Source organism: Bombus terrestris, chromosome 10, assembly GCF_910591885.1.
Source record: "Bombus terrestris chromosome 10, iyBomTerr1.2, whole genome shotgun sequence".
In the NCBI taxonomy this organism is placed as follows: Eukaryota; Metazoa; Arthropoda; class Insecta; order Hymenoptera; family Apidae; genus Bombus; species Bombus terrestris.
The window spans coordinates 17,726,950-17,743,438 of NC_063278.1; the positions used below are offsets into that span (position 1 = coordinate 17,726,950).

At 33.4% G+C, this 16,489-nt stretch overlaps 1 protein-coding gene across 13 annotated transcripts in view; it reads right to left on the bottom strand.

The window, feature by feature from the left end:
* LOC100648987 (acetylcholine receptor subunit alpha-like) overlaps positions 1-16,489 on the bottom strand; it is a 430,373-nt gene that overhangs the window by 107,980 nt on the left and 305,904 nt on the right. For all 13 annotated transcript variants that reach the window (XM_048409567.1, XM_048409564.1, XM_048409559.1 and 10 more), the window contains 2 exons: positions 4,104-4,219; positions 2,406-2,574 (listed from right to left, as the gene is read on the bottom strand). In XM_048409567.1, the coding sequence (XP_048265524.1) occupies positions 2,406-2,574; positions 4,104-4,219 (285 nt within the window). The remainder of the gene's footprint in view (positions 1-2,405; positions 2,575-4,103; positions 4,220-16,489) is intronic.

Here is a 16,489-nt window from a genome sequence, read left to right on the forward strand (position 1 = left end):
CGAGCATTATATTTGAAAGAAAATTTTCCTGGTCACTGTCTTTGCTTTATTCGCAGAAATTCGCAGATTTTTGCTTGAAGATCTCCGCAAACGACGACCGTGGAATAACTGCTCTCAGGTTTACATAGGCAACTCTATATTTTTGAACTTCTCTTGATCTCTCTTTTCTATGGCAAATATTAGAAAATGTTAGATTAACGAATTTTATGCATTCATGTTAACGAGAATTCTCCTCTAAATCCTATACTTAGTTTACATTAAACTCTATTTGTTTCTTTAGCAATTCTGTGCTGCCAACTTTGCTTCTCATTTCGAAACTTTCGAAACTTTCTTACAGATACGAGCAAAAACGTTTAGTGGAACGGTTCTCGTAATCTTGAGGGATTTTAGCATTTGTACAATGATTGGTACACATTAATGAACATAGTTGCCCCTGTTAACTAAACGTATTATACTAAACATACCTGAAAATTTATGATCTCCGAAAGGACATTGGGACCATTCTTTTGGAATTTGTGGGAAGATCCCCGATACTTTGGTCTACACTTTTTATTATAACTGTACTTAAATAACGAAATATAGAAGTAGTTGTTTATAACTTAATCTGATTATGTTTGCTCGAGATTTATGACAGTAGGCTTGGACTCGAAGTGACACAACTAGTCGCTAAACGTAGTCACGCTCACGGGATGGACGTTTTTACCTAACAGAGGTATGAAGTAGTCGTGTAGCTCTCCTTAAAAATATAGTTGTAGCGGCACACGTGTTCGACGAATCAAGCCACGTGTGGTTTTGCCTTGGAATATCAATATGGTAGGTTAGCGTTAGGTTCATGGGTGTGTAACGAATCTTCATTCCATCGTTGTTGTACAATAGAGATTATATTTACTGATATAAATATTGATTTTTACAAAGTTTGACAAACAACTGTGGTAATTAAACACTCTGTGTTCTTGGGTTCAATAACGAATCCACGGTCGACGGGCTAACTCTTTGTTAAACGTAGAATATATTTTAAATCACAAAGTAACGTTTGCTGTGACGCTCGGTATAATACTGCACGTAAAGACGATGAGCAAACTCTCCAAGGTGATCGCAAGAATAAATGACTGATGGGAATTTTTCTCTCCTTACGATCGCGTTTGTTCGTTGCATATTGACCGGGGATATCAACAAAATTCCAGCCACCGATGCCAGGCAGACCCGCGTAGAGCCGACATTGCTCCTGCCCGGGGTTTGATTGTTAATACAACGTGTGTCCCACAATACTGGCACTTTTCTGTTAGGTAGAACCGTTCATCCCGTGACCGTGGCTACGTTCGGCGACCAGTTGTGTCACCTCGAGCTCAAGCCCACCGTCAAAAATCTCGGGCAAACATAATAGGATTGAATCATAACAACTATTTCTAAGCCTTATCATTTAAGTACAGCTATAATAAATAGTCTAGACAAAAGTATAGAGGATCTTCCCAAAAATTCCAAAAGAAAGGCCCCGATGTCCCCTCATCTCCGACATATTAATAATCAAACTCCGGGCAGAAACAATGTCGCCGCTATGTGTCAACCGTCTAACAAAGGCGATTGGAATTTTATCGGTACCCCCTCGACCAATATAATATAAACGAACGCGATCGTAAGGATCGAATTAAGGAGAGGAGAGTTTTCGTCAGTCTTATTCACGTGCGATCTCATCAGCGAGTTACACACCGTCTTTACGATCAGTGAATACTGTACGTTTTAACAATTAGTTAATTGAGTTCTACTTGTGTTTTGGACAAGTAAGTTGAGTTCGACTTAGACTTTGTAAGAAAACGCATTTGCTATCCCGTTGACCGTGGGTTCGTTATCGAACCTAAGATCATTGTCATTAGTCTCTCGAGTATCTAATCACCATGATTACTTGTCAAATTCTGTAATAATCATATTTGTATCAGTAAATATCTTCTCTGTTGTATAACAGCAATGGCTAATCCAAATGCAAGTTCGTTACACGCCCTTAACCCTAATGAGAACTCGACCAAAGTATTAATAATATTTTTTACTCGGATTAAAATACGAATACTTTGAACTGTGTTTGATTTGAGCTACAATACCTTAGAAAAATACTCGTCGTCTACGAATGGTTTGTTGATACGTGTTTAATTAGTTAGAACAGCATTAAAATTATGAAAGTTTTAATATAACGTGTCATAGAGTACCTACGTATACAGAAAATCATAAACGTGTAAAATACGAAGGGAATGAAATAAAAAATTCTGATTCCCGTGGCAAGAGTGGTGAAAGTAGAAATTAGATTAGAATCGTTAAAAACATCGCAATCCAGCTTTCGTACTGTCGTGTTTATGCCGAGTTAATTTTACATATCAGATGCTCTACGACAAATTACAAACATACATTTGACTTACCTTTTCGCCGCTGTCGCTAGGTAGGTAGAACGTCAGTACCGTAAGAAAGGAAATTCCCATACACGGAATGATTATGTTCACAGTGTAGAAAAGTGTTTTTCTTCGCATTGTTATATTAAATGTGATATCCAGATACGGCTCGTCGCAGCAGGTGTAAAATTTCTCGTTTCTGCACAAAAAGAAATGCAAAGGTACATGTTAATTTAGTTCAAGAATGCAGTCAAAATGTATTCAAGTTACTGCAGGAAATATCTTCCCATCGTATTATGTTACGTATCAGGTAAACAACGAAATACGATTAATCCTTGCACGAAGTTAAATTTGTATTATATTTTTATATTTGCATTGTAAATTGGTATTTTACTGATTGACGAATTCAAATGGACAATATTTTGGCGCATATTACAGTCTATGAGTAAGAAGGTTAACAACGAAAGATCGAGTAAATGTATTTTAAATGTTATTTCAAAAGGCGTCTGAAAATATAAAAATTCAGGAAGTTTTATCAGAATTAATTAAAACGTCTTGTAATTAAAATTTTGCTTTATCATTACAAATAATGAACTATGCCTCGAATATTTTACTTTTACTCTTTACCTCTTTATAAAAGTTTCATTGTACTTTTATTATTTGTTATATTTTTAATCAAAGAAAATTTTCTCGTAATGCTTTAACATTATTAACTTGTTACATGGTTAATTACAAAGAAATACTCGTTGCTCTTTTTTAATCATTTTTCTTGCAAGTGAAAGAGCAAGGGAATCTAATTTTAAAAGAAACACGAGAATCTAAAAACTGTTTTCCCGTCGTTTTCTCAGCGAAAGAAACCAAAAAATGGGGAAGAATTTAATATTGAAATCCGGTCTTTCATTAACGCTTTGGTAGCAGATGGCGATTTTGAAAGCGCAATTCTGTCAAACGACATGCAAGATGTCCATTCTCTCGTCCACGGATCGATCGAAATTCCGGTGGCAATTTAGGGCCGTCTGACCATTCCTCTGGCTGTCTGAGCATAGCAATGATATTCCACTTACGTGACAAGTCGTTTGAATATCTAACAAAAACCTATTCGAATGAATGTCACGTCGCATCGTTCGGAAAAAGTAACTCGCAAAGGTACCAGGCATTGAATTTTTCTCGACTTCAGTTATATTTAATTCGTTCGTGCCAATGGTATTTGACCGACAATTGCTAATAATGAATATCGAATAAAGTTCTGTTTTCGCAAAGATATTGCTCTTTCATATTGGTAAAATATTCACATTACGCATTTTGCAATCTGTTTTCACTTTCTGTCGAGTATGCTTGTACGTACGTTTCATTTTTCAATTGTCGTTGCCTGTACGTTTTTACAAAGTAAATAAAATGTAAATAAAAATCTGGTTAATCATCGATCATGTGAAATTTCTTGAAGATAATTGCTTAATATAATTAATAATAAATCTTAATAATAATTTAAATAAAAAGAATAAAAGAATTAACGTAGCATTAATGTTAATCTTTCGTTTGTCCACCACTGTATGCGTTAACTAAAATACTTTCCAGAGGATTCTAATAAAATGCTGATTGTTAACAAGATATTAAAGATGGTCGTGAAATAATTGTACACACAAATATGCAGCTTTCAAAACATATACAGAGAATACTGAAACAGGTAGAGAAGTATGTGGGAAACTTTTATGAATATAACATGCTCACCGTACTGCAGGTACTTCTAAAATATCCCATTCTACCGACATGTAGAATTCGGAGAGATCGACTCCCACGTCCACTACATTGCTTCCGGATTTCTCGTCCATGTGCCTTAGATCGACCTACTCGAAACAAAAGAATCCTCTGCATTAGCAGCTTTCGCGTCAATATTTTTATTAGATTAGTAATTTTCATGCCCACGTAGTTTACTTTCGATAAACGAACCTGCAGCCTGGATGATAACACTTGCTTTTAGTTTCATTCATCGCATTAGTAATTTATTTCCTTCTTTTGCTTTTTCTGTCTAACACCGTTGTCAAACAATTATACGACGTGTTTGAAGATTGTCAAAAAATGAGAAATTAATCTATTTATTATTTATGACGTAGTAGATGTATTATAAAAATTGTAGCTGTTATCGCATACTGTTTCCAAGAATTTCGTTTTCGTGCTGTGACTTATTATCCTTGCGATAATGAAATAATTAGTGCAACAAACATTTCGGGAAGATAAATACGATTCATTGAATTCTCAAATTGAGGTGAAAGCATTGTCGAACGTAATTACATATTTACATCTTTCGTGTACAATTCATATTTTATTTCCTCTTCGTATCTAGAAATGTGCGAGAAATTCTTACAGCAGCAATTCTGCGTTAGAAATTGGAAAGATAAATTGTTCAATTTGTTTTTTATCGAAAGGATTATCAAACTTGTTACTGATCCGAAGAAGGACATTTTTTCGAATTGCGCTATACTCTGACGACTAATCGTAATGAGAGACAAACAGATTTACCGACAGGAATAAAAATCGCGAACAACGACTAAACGTACATTGCTTACAGAAGAATAAAAGTAGCTACAAACTGTTAGCTGTCGGAATCGATGGGAAATTCGTGGCGTTAAAGTGGCGTTACGTTAAAGCTCTCGGCATAAAAACGTGTTTTCTCGTGGCTGCAAGTCCGTTGTTACGGGCTAAGTACGAACAATAAATTCCGAAATGAAAGTTAAAGTGCATGTCTCGTGATGCACTTAGTGTTCGCAAAAGCGCAACGGGAGCAAAACACTAATAATAGTCTGGATGAAAATGGACCGCTCAATCGTGAAGGCCCAGAAAGAATCTAGAAATCAACTATCAGCAGAACGTCCTCTTTTAACTATGCCTTCGCTTTCAACTATTGTGCAGCATGACGAACAAACAAAGTCGACACTGAAAAAATCAAACTAATCGCTAAGCAGTGTCCTAATTTTGTTGGAGAAACGAATGGTCTCGCCAGCAGCGTACGCGTACGCGTCGATTTACACCTGACTTATTAATTTCCGATTCTCGAGTTATTCGTATGCTCGACGAGGCCGGGTAACGCGGCAAATATTACCGGAGACTACGTTACGTGTAATTTCCATCATTTCTCAGCGTTCGATTTGATCTCTTTCTGCGCGAGCTTTTTTTCTCTCTAAGCGATTTCAAGCGAATGCTTCGAATTTAAGCGGTAACTTGGATGCACAATACCGTGCAAAATATCGCCGTCTGTCTCTGTCGACGTTGAACGAAATAACGTAAATAACGAGATACGTGTGAAAAGAAACGAACGGGACAAAGGATAAAACGTAACAGCAGGGAGACAAAAGAATCCGCATAATTTTCGCAGAAGGAAGCGACTGGCGCGATGCAACATGTATTTATCGTTAATAAAATTATATTACAGTTGGATATATTTTCTTATTTTAATCGTATAATTCTAATCAATGTAATTACAACCTATTGATAATTGATAATAACATAAGTAATTTAAAACAGTCGGTAAACGACGGGTATTTTGCGTTTATAGTTTCAAGAAATATTTTTGCCATCAGCCTTCGTAAATGGGATAATTTATCGGTGTTTTGCACGGTATTGTTATTCGCTAACTGTTTAATTTCTTCAACGTTGCACATTCAGAACATATTTGTATGCATTAAACGGTGCACACAAGCATAACTTCATACATACAAAAGTATCGACAGAGAAATCTTAAGCAACGATAATACACAAGAACGTCGCACAACTAGCGCAATATATATATATTAATAATTTGTATGCAGCTGCTTGGCTATCTGCGTTCAATAATTAAATATAAACGGCGATGGTGTGCTTCATTTCGAAACTGGAGGGAAGTTCGGGTGGTGTGTGATGATGTGCGTGTAAGTAGAAAGTATCGGAAAATGTTTTACGCAATTATTGAAGATTGTCGTGAGATTACAATAGTCAGTATCTTGATATATATATATATTTGTTTGTAGTCACTTCTATGCATGAAATTTCCCTAATGTTTCAGAACACGCGCGTCATATCATTGTAAGTGTAATTCCTATCTTTCGCAGGAATTTGACAAATTTTATCGAAATTTCATGGAAATAAATTCGAAATGAATATGGCAAGAGTATCAAAATCCTGAAATATGATTTAATCGTCTGTCGGCAGCTGAATGGAATTAATAATTTAATTTATTACGTTAAATTTTCTCGAATTATCAAGTCTACGAACATATTTATCGCATTAAATATTTTCAGCTCATGTTGAATTCCCATTGGGCCATTTATGCTAAACTTTCCTATGAAAAATGAAGATAAGTATAACATATTCCGTGTAACGAAGCTGACTTTTTAATGGAAATACGTTGAGTTAAATAAGAAGAAATAAGTTGCTTATACCGTGAAAAAGCAAAATTGGAAGTTTGTTCGTGAATAATCATTTAATTATCTAAGAAAAGAATATAATGCAACTTGAATGAACTCGCTCAAGAGTAACCAAATTCTGACATCAAGCAATCTTTAATCCCATTAAACTGAACTTTCATCATTAGATCGAGGACTTTAATACCTGTTCTGACAGTAAAGTCACGTTTCCACGTCCTCTATCGACCCCAAATTTATCTTTCAACTTGCACTGTTATTTTATTACGATACTTCTGGTCGACAATCGACGCAAGTATTTGAATGTTGCATAGAAAATGTATTGGTATTTTGAAATCTGGCTGGTGCTTTAACGAGACCATCATGATGATATGGGAAAAGTATGAAACGATACCGAAGATGTATATGGAAGCTATGAGATTTTTAACGTAAGTATACAATTTGTAAAAGTCACAAAATTATTTAAATAGTCATTATACTAAGAAACTTCAATATTCAGACAGATTCTTTTTAACACTAATTATATGTTTAAGATGAGTGCTTATACGATATACTAATTTTTCACCAAATTTATGTTCACAGCAAATTTCTTTTAATTTCTATATACATTTACAGATTTGAAATTTTTAAATATTTTACATAACACTCGAACGTGTATGAACATTTGCCCTTTTTAACAAATATAATTTAGTTGCAAAAATACTCAGGACAATTTTATATTTTATTAGAAAAGACATATTATGACATGATAAAATTTACTTTGAAATATTAATACGCGTTAAAAGAATTGGTGTCTGAAAATGACAAACATTATGACGCAGTAGTGTCATTTATAATGTTCCTTAGCTTTGGCTCATTTACTTGTCAACGTACGGATAAAATGGAGAAGGTTTCTTCAAATTAACGATAGAAATAACCCGAACAATTTTGGCAATAAATATTTAAAATATGTTGACATAAGTGGTGTATTTAATTTTAATATACCGTTGATAGAATTTAAAATAAACAATTAATATTTCATATGATATATATCTGTTGATTTAAAAAGAAGAACGTAAACATCGCTTTTGATCATTAATTTGCTATTGATTCACATATGTTGATAATATTCATGCATCGTTTGTATAAATCGAGCATAGTGTTCATATAGTTACGAGCGGCAATGTGCATACATAAAAGTATGCTACGCTAAGCGTTCAAATATTTTTCTACAATCACTGTACTTAAAATATGACAGAACATTAATGTATTATTAACAAGGAAGTTTTCTCTGCAATGGCAAAAATGATATGTAAAAAGATGGTTAGCGATGCAGAAAAATATTTTAAGATTTCTGTGCAATTGCGATGCATCTGTAGAATAGATTCGCATCAGCAGCGCGGAAGTAAAGTTCAGAATCTTGCATCGAATCGATGCTAGAGACGAAATGGTAAAAATATTCAGAATATATTCTTTTCATAGATTTTACGGTCGGATTCGAAAAGCACTCTCATCTCGGGCGAAAGCACTTGAAACCCGGCAACTTTGCCAAATGTCTTTTTCGGTGCCTGCAAATCTCATCGATTGTTTCGTCCCACTACTCTGCAATATTTCTCAGTCATTTTCACGTCTTTCTCCTGCGTTTCATCGTCCATCCAAGAGACATACTTTCGATCTCAGTTGGTTTACTGAAATATTTCAAATAATTCACCATCCAAACGAATTTAAATACGTGTATTGGCATATTGTATGTTATAATTTTAACAGATTTTTAAACTAACGTAATACAGTTTATGGACTTTGTTTCGTTTACCGTATACAGTCGCGTCGATTATTATGCGATAGATTATTGGTAGGTATTTTGAATTTTATAATTTTTGGGAAAGATTAAATTGTTTGATAAATTTTATCAGTTCCAATGCTCCGTTAAACATTTTTCAATTATCTTCTATAAAAGGACAATTAACATTAAAGTACGATCTAACAGCAATTGAAAATTTAGTGTATGTATATAATGTGAATATTATTTATTGTAATTCAACGAATTAAGTATCATTATAATGTTAATTACCTTTTCAAAGCATTTCTTACGTTTAAAAAGGGACAACACATCGTCTGTCATTAATGTTAAAAAGGGACAATATATTATTATTTTAAATATATTATTATTATTTTCTAATTTGTGTACTTTTTGATCATTTATAGACGTATATTATACTAGGTCATCCAAAAAGTTTCTTTCGTTTTATAAGGAAATAATGGATGCACAACATTTCCTATCGTATATTATTTTATCGAATTACGTATGATCCATTTTGTTCTATCAAAATAAAGATCACAACATTTGACAGATTAGGTTCCATGTTTGTATCGTTGAGGAAAATATAAGGTTGGTATGATCACTAGTTCTACATGCTAAGTTGGTACGACTTCCAACGACGCTCCTTTGTCTTTGGTGTCGACCACGTGTTAATTATCTAAGTGTATTCAGTGTGTTCATACGGTTGTACATGGTGGTGAAATTTCGTAAACGTGAAAACTGAATCTGTGTGAATCAATAAATATCAAACTCCAAAACCTATTTAATAACATGTATAAAGATGCGTCGTTGTAAAAGACGTGTCTGTAAAAGAAAGACACTTTCCGGATAACCTAATACATAGATTATAATATACATGTATATGTATATAGAGATATGCGACGATATTACGATAAAATATAAGATTACGATGCGTAAAATTTGTTCACTCGACAATGATACTTGTTAATAATAATTTAGATAAAAAAATACTTTCAGAAAGGAAGATTTTTACCCGCAACTCTATGGAGCTAACCTTGGCCAAACGTGTTACGATATAAGCTACAAAGTGAATGAAGACGAATTTACAGAAAATAAGGATGACTATTGCTAGAGTGAGCAATCTAGTTAAACGTCTAGTCTTTGAAAAGTAAAAATCATAGTAAAAGTAGGAATGATGGATGTTGTCAGATAACTATAACTATCGGCAGAGAGAATATGGTACATAAATCATTTCGCATGAAATTTCGGCACCTCGTTCGCCTCACGATGAGTAACGAAATTTTTTACGCTTTGAAAGCTCTCATAATAATAGCATTATGAGTTTCATTTCTGAGGATGATGAATCAGGCACTGTAGTGATACGTTGAAATGCAAATATGTGTGTGCGTCAGATGACATATATGTATAGATGAAATACATCAAAAAAACTTCGTGTATTATTATTAATTATTTGAATGTATATTATCGCGGATAATTTCAAAGAATAGTTACAAAATATATATTGTATAAATATATAATGTTATTCCTAACAAACTTTGCCATTATATGTATTTATAGTCGTATTATATTTGTATTTTATATTTTTGAAAGGCACTTTTTTAACACAAGTAGATTATTGGAAGCTTAAAAAAAAATTATAACAGAGACGTGAAAAGTGTTGTGACATCGGATTCTCTATTCTTAAATATAAATCTTGAATAATTCTTAACATTAGCAACGTTTTATTATGTCGTACCTATATCGAAACATTTTTATGTAGATAATTTTTAAAGATATAAATACAAATTCTTTTACAATTTTACACGTGTTCATTTATAATACTGATTTTACATTGGTCACAAAATTGATTTTGTAATACTCTTTTTATATCTTCTCATTCCTTGCATCCTTTTAAAGCAATAGAAATAATAAACAGAAAGGGATACGTCGTTATTCCATTTTGGCGAAATTTATCATATTATCGGTGTAGTAATTGTAAAATATATTATCTCGAATAAATCCGAGAAACAATAAACGCAAGTTTGCTGGATACAAGAAAGAGGTTAATAAATTTGAAAAGGCAGATTAAAAGAAATATTGCGGTGAAATTCTATCAAAGGAATTTTGTCTTAATTCGAACAGTAACTTTTATGAAAGAAACAATAAACGCAAGTTTGCTGGATACAAGGAATAGGTTAATAAATTTGAAAAGGTAGATTTAAAGAAATATTACGAACAAATTCTATCAAAGGAATTTTGTCTTAATTCGAACACTAACTTTTATGAAAGCGATATATTCTATTCATAAAATGTAGCTGTAGAATCTACTCCGATCTTTCTACTATATGATACGTAAAAATCTAAGCTATAATTTTTATAGTATTCCAATATTCGGTCAATATGAATGCAGAGTAAAATATTTGTTATTTGCATCTGTCTGTTTGTTTCACAAATCCATACGTTCGATTCAGGTCGGATGAAACCGTGGAAAATCTGCGTCTCGCGGAGACAAATAAACGGTGGATTATCATTTTCGTTTATTGCCAGAGGTTTTTCGGTCGCGTAACTAGTTTCGCGAAAATTATCCGTTATCGTCGCTTTGTCACGATCATTACCACCGGCGAGAATTGCGATCTCGCCGAAACAGCTACCGGCTGCAATCTCGAAGCTATGCTCGACATTGCACAATTGCCCGTTAAATGGAAAATACCAGCAACCTGGTGAATATCTCACTTTCATTGTGTCCGAGCAGTCCGAGCACGTTACGCTTCGAAAGTATTCGGAAATTTGCTTATTTTTGAGAAGGTATATCGTAATTACGTAATGAATGATCTGATTCTTCATAATTTCTACAATAATATGCGTAATAATAGAGAAAAGTAGAAAAGAATTTGGAACAATCTTTTGGTCTTCAAACCTAATTCTCACAAAATCAATCGCAATCGTAAAAGATTGTTATTTAAGAGTAGTCTTATATTTCTAACATTATAAACAATTTTCAATGTGGAACTAATATCAGAAGAGAAGAAATTGTGCACGATATGGAATAGGCAGCCAAATATGGAACACTGACACGAGGCAAAATATTTTCATGGAAAGCAAGCAAAAATTAATTTTGTTGTTTTCATTGATTCTGATTATAATTTTGATTGTAAAGTTGTATTAAAAAAAAAATTAAGTAAGCAAGTAGTTGTTTGCAACGATCACATGTCCAAGAGTCAAGCTCGGCACCAGCACGTTAGATACTTGATGCATATTTTTCTATGAAAATATTGTGAAGAAACTTTTTGGCAAACTAAACCCTTTGAAAGTAAACGAGTGTAATAGTCTATAGTTGTTTGACAGATACTCATATGTAAAAATGGTACTACACCACATTAGATATACTGTTCCATATTTGGCTATTTTCCTCTATACCATAATAAGATTAAATTGATTTTCAGTATTCAATAAATCTGGCGTCTGTAATTCTCATACTTTGCAGAACTATTTTGCTACCTGTCAAGCTCTCTATTTCTAAATTCTTCAATTTTCCAGTTATAAGACAAATTAACAATGATAGTTATTCCAAACAAGTAGGAAGATGACTAAAGCAAATGTAAGTCAATATATACATAATAAATACTAATATCAATTATTGCTATGTTTTTAAACATGTAATGTAAAATTAAAGATTTATATCCATGTGATTGCATACAAAGCAATTAAGTTGCTCCTAATTGTTAGTCCGTCATTGACTTGTACAATCTGCTCAAGTTCACATACTGTTGCTACAAATAGACCAGGGTGTTCGGACAAGTTATTGTTATGTTTTTAAACATGTAATGTAAAATTAAAGATTTATATCCATGTGATTGCATACAAAGCAATTAAGTATTGCTCCTAATTGTTAGTCCGTCATTGCCTTGTACAATCTGCTCAAGTTCACATACTGTTGCTACAAATAGACCAGGGTGTTCGGACAAGTTATTGTTATGTTTTTAAACATGTAATGTAAAATTAAAGATTTATATCCAGGTGATTGCATACAAAGCAATTGAGTATTGCTCCTAATTGTTAGTTCGTCATTGACTTGTACAGTCTGCTCAAGTTCACATACTGTTGCTACAAACAGACCAGAGTGTCCGGACAAGTTATTGCTATGTTTTTAAACATGTAATGTAAAATTAAAGATTTATATCCAGGTGATTGCATACAAAGCAATTAAGTATTGCTCCTAATTGTTAGTCCGTCATTGCCTTGTACAATCTGCTCAAGTTCACATACTGTTGCTACAAATAGACCAGGGTGTTCGGACAAGTTATTGTTATGTTTTTAAACATGTAATGTAAAATTAAAGATTTATATCCAGGTGATTGCATACAAAGCAATTGAGTATTGCTCGTAATTGTTAGTTCGTCATTGACTTGTACAATCTGCTCAAGTTCACATACTGTTGCTACAAATAGACCAGGGTGCCCGGACAAGTTATTGCTATGTTTTTAAACATGTAATGTAAAATTAAAAATTTATATCCAGGTGATTGCATACAAAGCAATTAAGTATTGCTCGTAATTGTTAGTTCGTCATTGACTTGTACAGTCTGCTCAAGTTCGCATACCGTTGCTACAAATAGACCAGGGTGTCCGGACAAGTATGAACGGTACTGCACGTTTTTCTCAGATGAATTACCTCAAACTTCTAATTTGAGCCTATCCTCCTCCTCCTCTCCGTTTCTCTTGTTTTTGTTGTCTAATCACCGGTGTCTCTTTTCAGGCGAACAAAATGTTGTTCGCTTCGATGTTAAACTGTCTCCGAATTACATTAAAGCGTGTGCGAATAATGAACCGACTGTTCGAAACACGATATCATGGGATTAAACGTTTGTGTTTGTTCAACAATATCGCACGATACTCGAATGTTTAAATATTGAAAGTTTTGTCACCGGTGGAAACAAGTTTTCCTGTTGACAAATGACTGATTAGACTCAAATTCAACTTTCCATTGGTTATTCATCAGTCCATGTAACAAGTATCAGTTCAAGTTATTGAATTCGAGTGAAAATAAATATCTGAGAACTGAGGATCTTTTTAAAATGTTGGCTCTTGTGTCTTGCAATTCCAAATTAAATTATCTCGTGCAAATTGCGTTATGGGTCTTCGTTCGTGCTGGCAAATAAGTTTCCTATAACGTAACGATGTTGCTCGATATAACGTTTTAAAGGGGAAATTACATCGATTAAGTCGATTTCATACGATACGTGACAAACAGTTTTGTCTACAAAACGTTTGTTTAATGCGAAGTATCTGTCTCGTTCTCTGCATCAAATTTGTTATTTTTCCTTTCTAACGTTTGTGACACAAAGTAATCTGATAAAACCAGCAACAGCTATGCAGTCGCAAATAAAAATTGTGTTTACGTAGGATACGTCAATATAAAACATGTTACGCGTATCGATTCTGATTTTATTGATGAACGACGTGTGTTAAACGAAAATAGTTGGAAGTGAAATACTTTTTCCCAATCTTTACGTCTCCATCAATATATTGCGTTATTTCCTGCAACATTCATCGTTTAATAGATTTACAAATGTTGTTTACGAATCGTTGAAAAAGTTGAATATTGCGTTACTTGCTGCAATACTGAATCGCCAAACTTAGTTTCGTATTTACGTATAAAGTTCTCCATGTGGCAGCTTAAAATATTTCAGACATAATTTCTCGTAAGTGTAAAAACTTTACATTGGCGAGATTAAAATTAAGAGAATTTTCTACTATTACGAGAATTAGAACTAGGGCGATCCGAGTATTAAGAAGTTAAGTTAAACTTTCTTGAAAAGTTTTGGGAGGATGAAAAGCAAAAGCATAGCGTGAGTAAACCGCTTTAGGTAAGTTTATCAATCAATTATTTTGTATACAGTAATCAAGTAATAAATGTAAGTGGTAAAAAATCACGTTAGAAATGTTATATCGCATTAATGGTAGTATTATTATCTGATTATATTTAATCAGATATTGCCTGATATCTGAAAGCTAAACTAAACGTTCTGAATCGTACAAATGGTTATCATACGTAATAACGAAACTATAAAAATGTGAATAAATAAAGTAGAACTTCGATTACCGTAGAACACGAAAAGATTGCCCCTCGCGAAAAAGCTTAAACAAGGACAAAAGCTAAAGGGAATCGTTACATTTTTATTCAAAAGCTTTTCCCCCGTTTAATATTACGATTTATAAATTGATTTAAAATAAATGATCGCTTCTCGTATGAAAGGGAAATTTAATCAACTATGCGAATAACGCAACAATTTATCGGATCTTAAATGAGAAATTCAAAGGCGCAGAAATGCACAGAATACGTACAACTTGCAGAAATACGTAAAATGTCTAAACTGACATAAAGTATAGCGATCTTTCTAACATGAGGTGCAGTCCTATTTGTTCAATTGCGTCCGTGAAAACTTAAATTTGCATGATCATCCGGACTTTGGCCATGACAATTTTGACAATCTTATTATTAAAAAAAGATCATAAACAATTTCGTTCGTTGTCTATAATAATGCCACAACAAAGCCTCGAATATTTTGATATTTTGATGACGCAAGATTCGAACAGCTAGCGATATCGTTTCTTCCTTTGTTCGGCCAAGCTCCACGTTACTATAACAGAGGCGAACTGCAGAACGAATCGGCTTCTGGACAAAGGAATTTGTCCATGTTCTCGTGCCAAAATCCGCTATTGGAAACCACAAAAGTTGGCAGAGTTTCGCGACCGGTGCAAGATTCATCGCGCTGTAAATTTTGCTTCGCAAGTCAAACCGAAATTAATCGCGTTCCTTTCTGCCAGCAACCGCAAACGTACGTTCCTGTAACGTGTACCTAACAAGCCTCCGGAGACCACTCAACAGGTATACCGCTTCATGAGCCACATCACAGGCTTTTGGTAAATCGGCGGAATGACGTCTTGCGCGTGTAAATATATACCGGATCGACGTTTCATATTTAACGCTTACGTACGCATTAATTGTGCGGATATGTAACTACGTACCTGTGTACGTCGAGTTTGCGAATGGCGCCATGTGTGTACAATGAAATCATGAGATTAATATATTGCACATTCTGCTTGATTAATTTTGCGGATATGCAACTACGTGTATATTCATGTAGGTCGAGTTTGTGAATGCCGCCGCGTATAACGAAATCGTAGAATTAATATACGCGTTTCATTTTTTTTTTTTTTTAGGTTTATTTTACCGTGTACTGTATTTAGGATTATTTTTACCAAATTAAAATCGTTAGAAATTATTGTATTTGTTTTCTGTAAGGTTGCTAGAAAAGGACATATTAATTCGAATTAAACGTTTGATATTTCCACGTGTCTTTCTTCGAAAATTTGTCGTCTCTTTCGATAATGAAATAATTTCAATAATTTCAATAATATTTGAATAATTTCAAATAGAGAGTTTGCAGTATTTCATTTCTCGAATATGTTTTTACAATAAGTTTTGTAGAGACCAGAATAAATAACAATGAGACTATACTATATTTGGCGAAAGGAATAATATGGAACTAATTATGTGTGCAATATTCGTTTTAATGTTTCGTTATTTGGTAGAAACAAACATAATTTTTGAATCTTTTTGTGCTTAATAAAAGTTATTGTAAACGTGTATCGTTAATATACTGATAATATGCATTGTGAAATTATTTATTATCCTAAGTATGCGTTTTATTATTTGCTTTTAGATAAACCTACACTTTTGGATAAAAAAGTAATCAGTTAATTGGATTGCTGAAATGGACCTTTCATGTATCAATTTTTAAACAATAATTAGGTAATCATTACATATACTGTAAAATCATTTTTTAAATATTGTTACTACTGTTATTTACTGTTACTTCGATTTATACAGCGGTTCAACTTTATTTATAGCATTTTTATTCTCAATTATCTACTCTCACAATCTCTCACTATCCACTC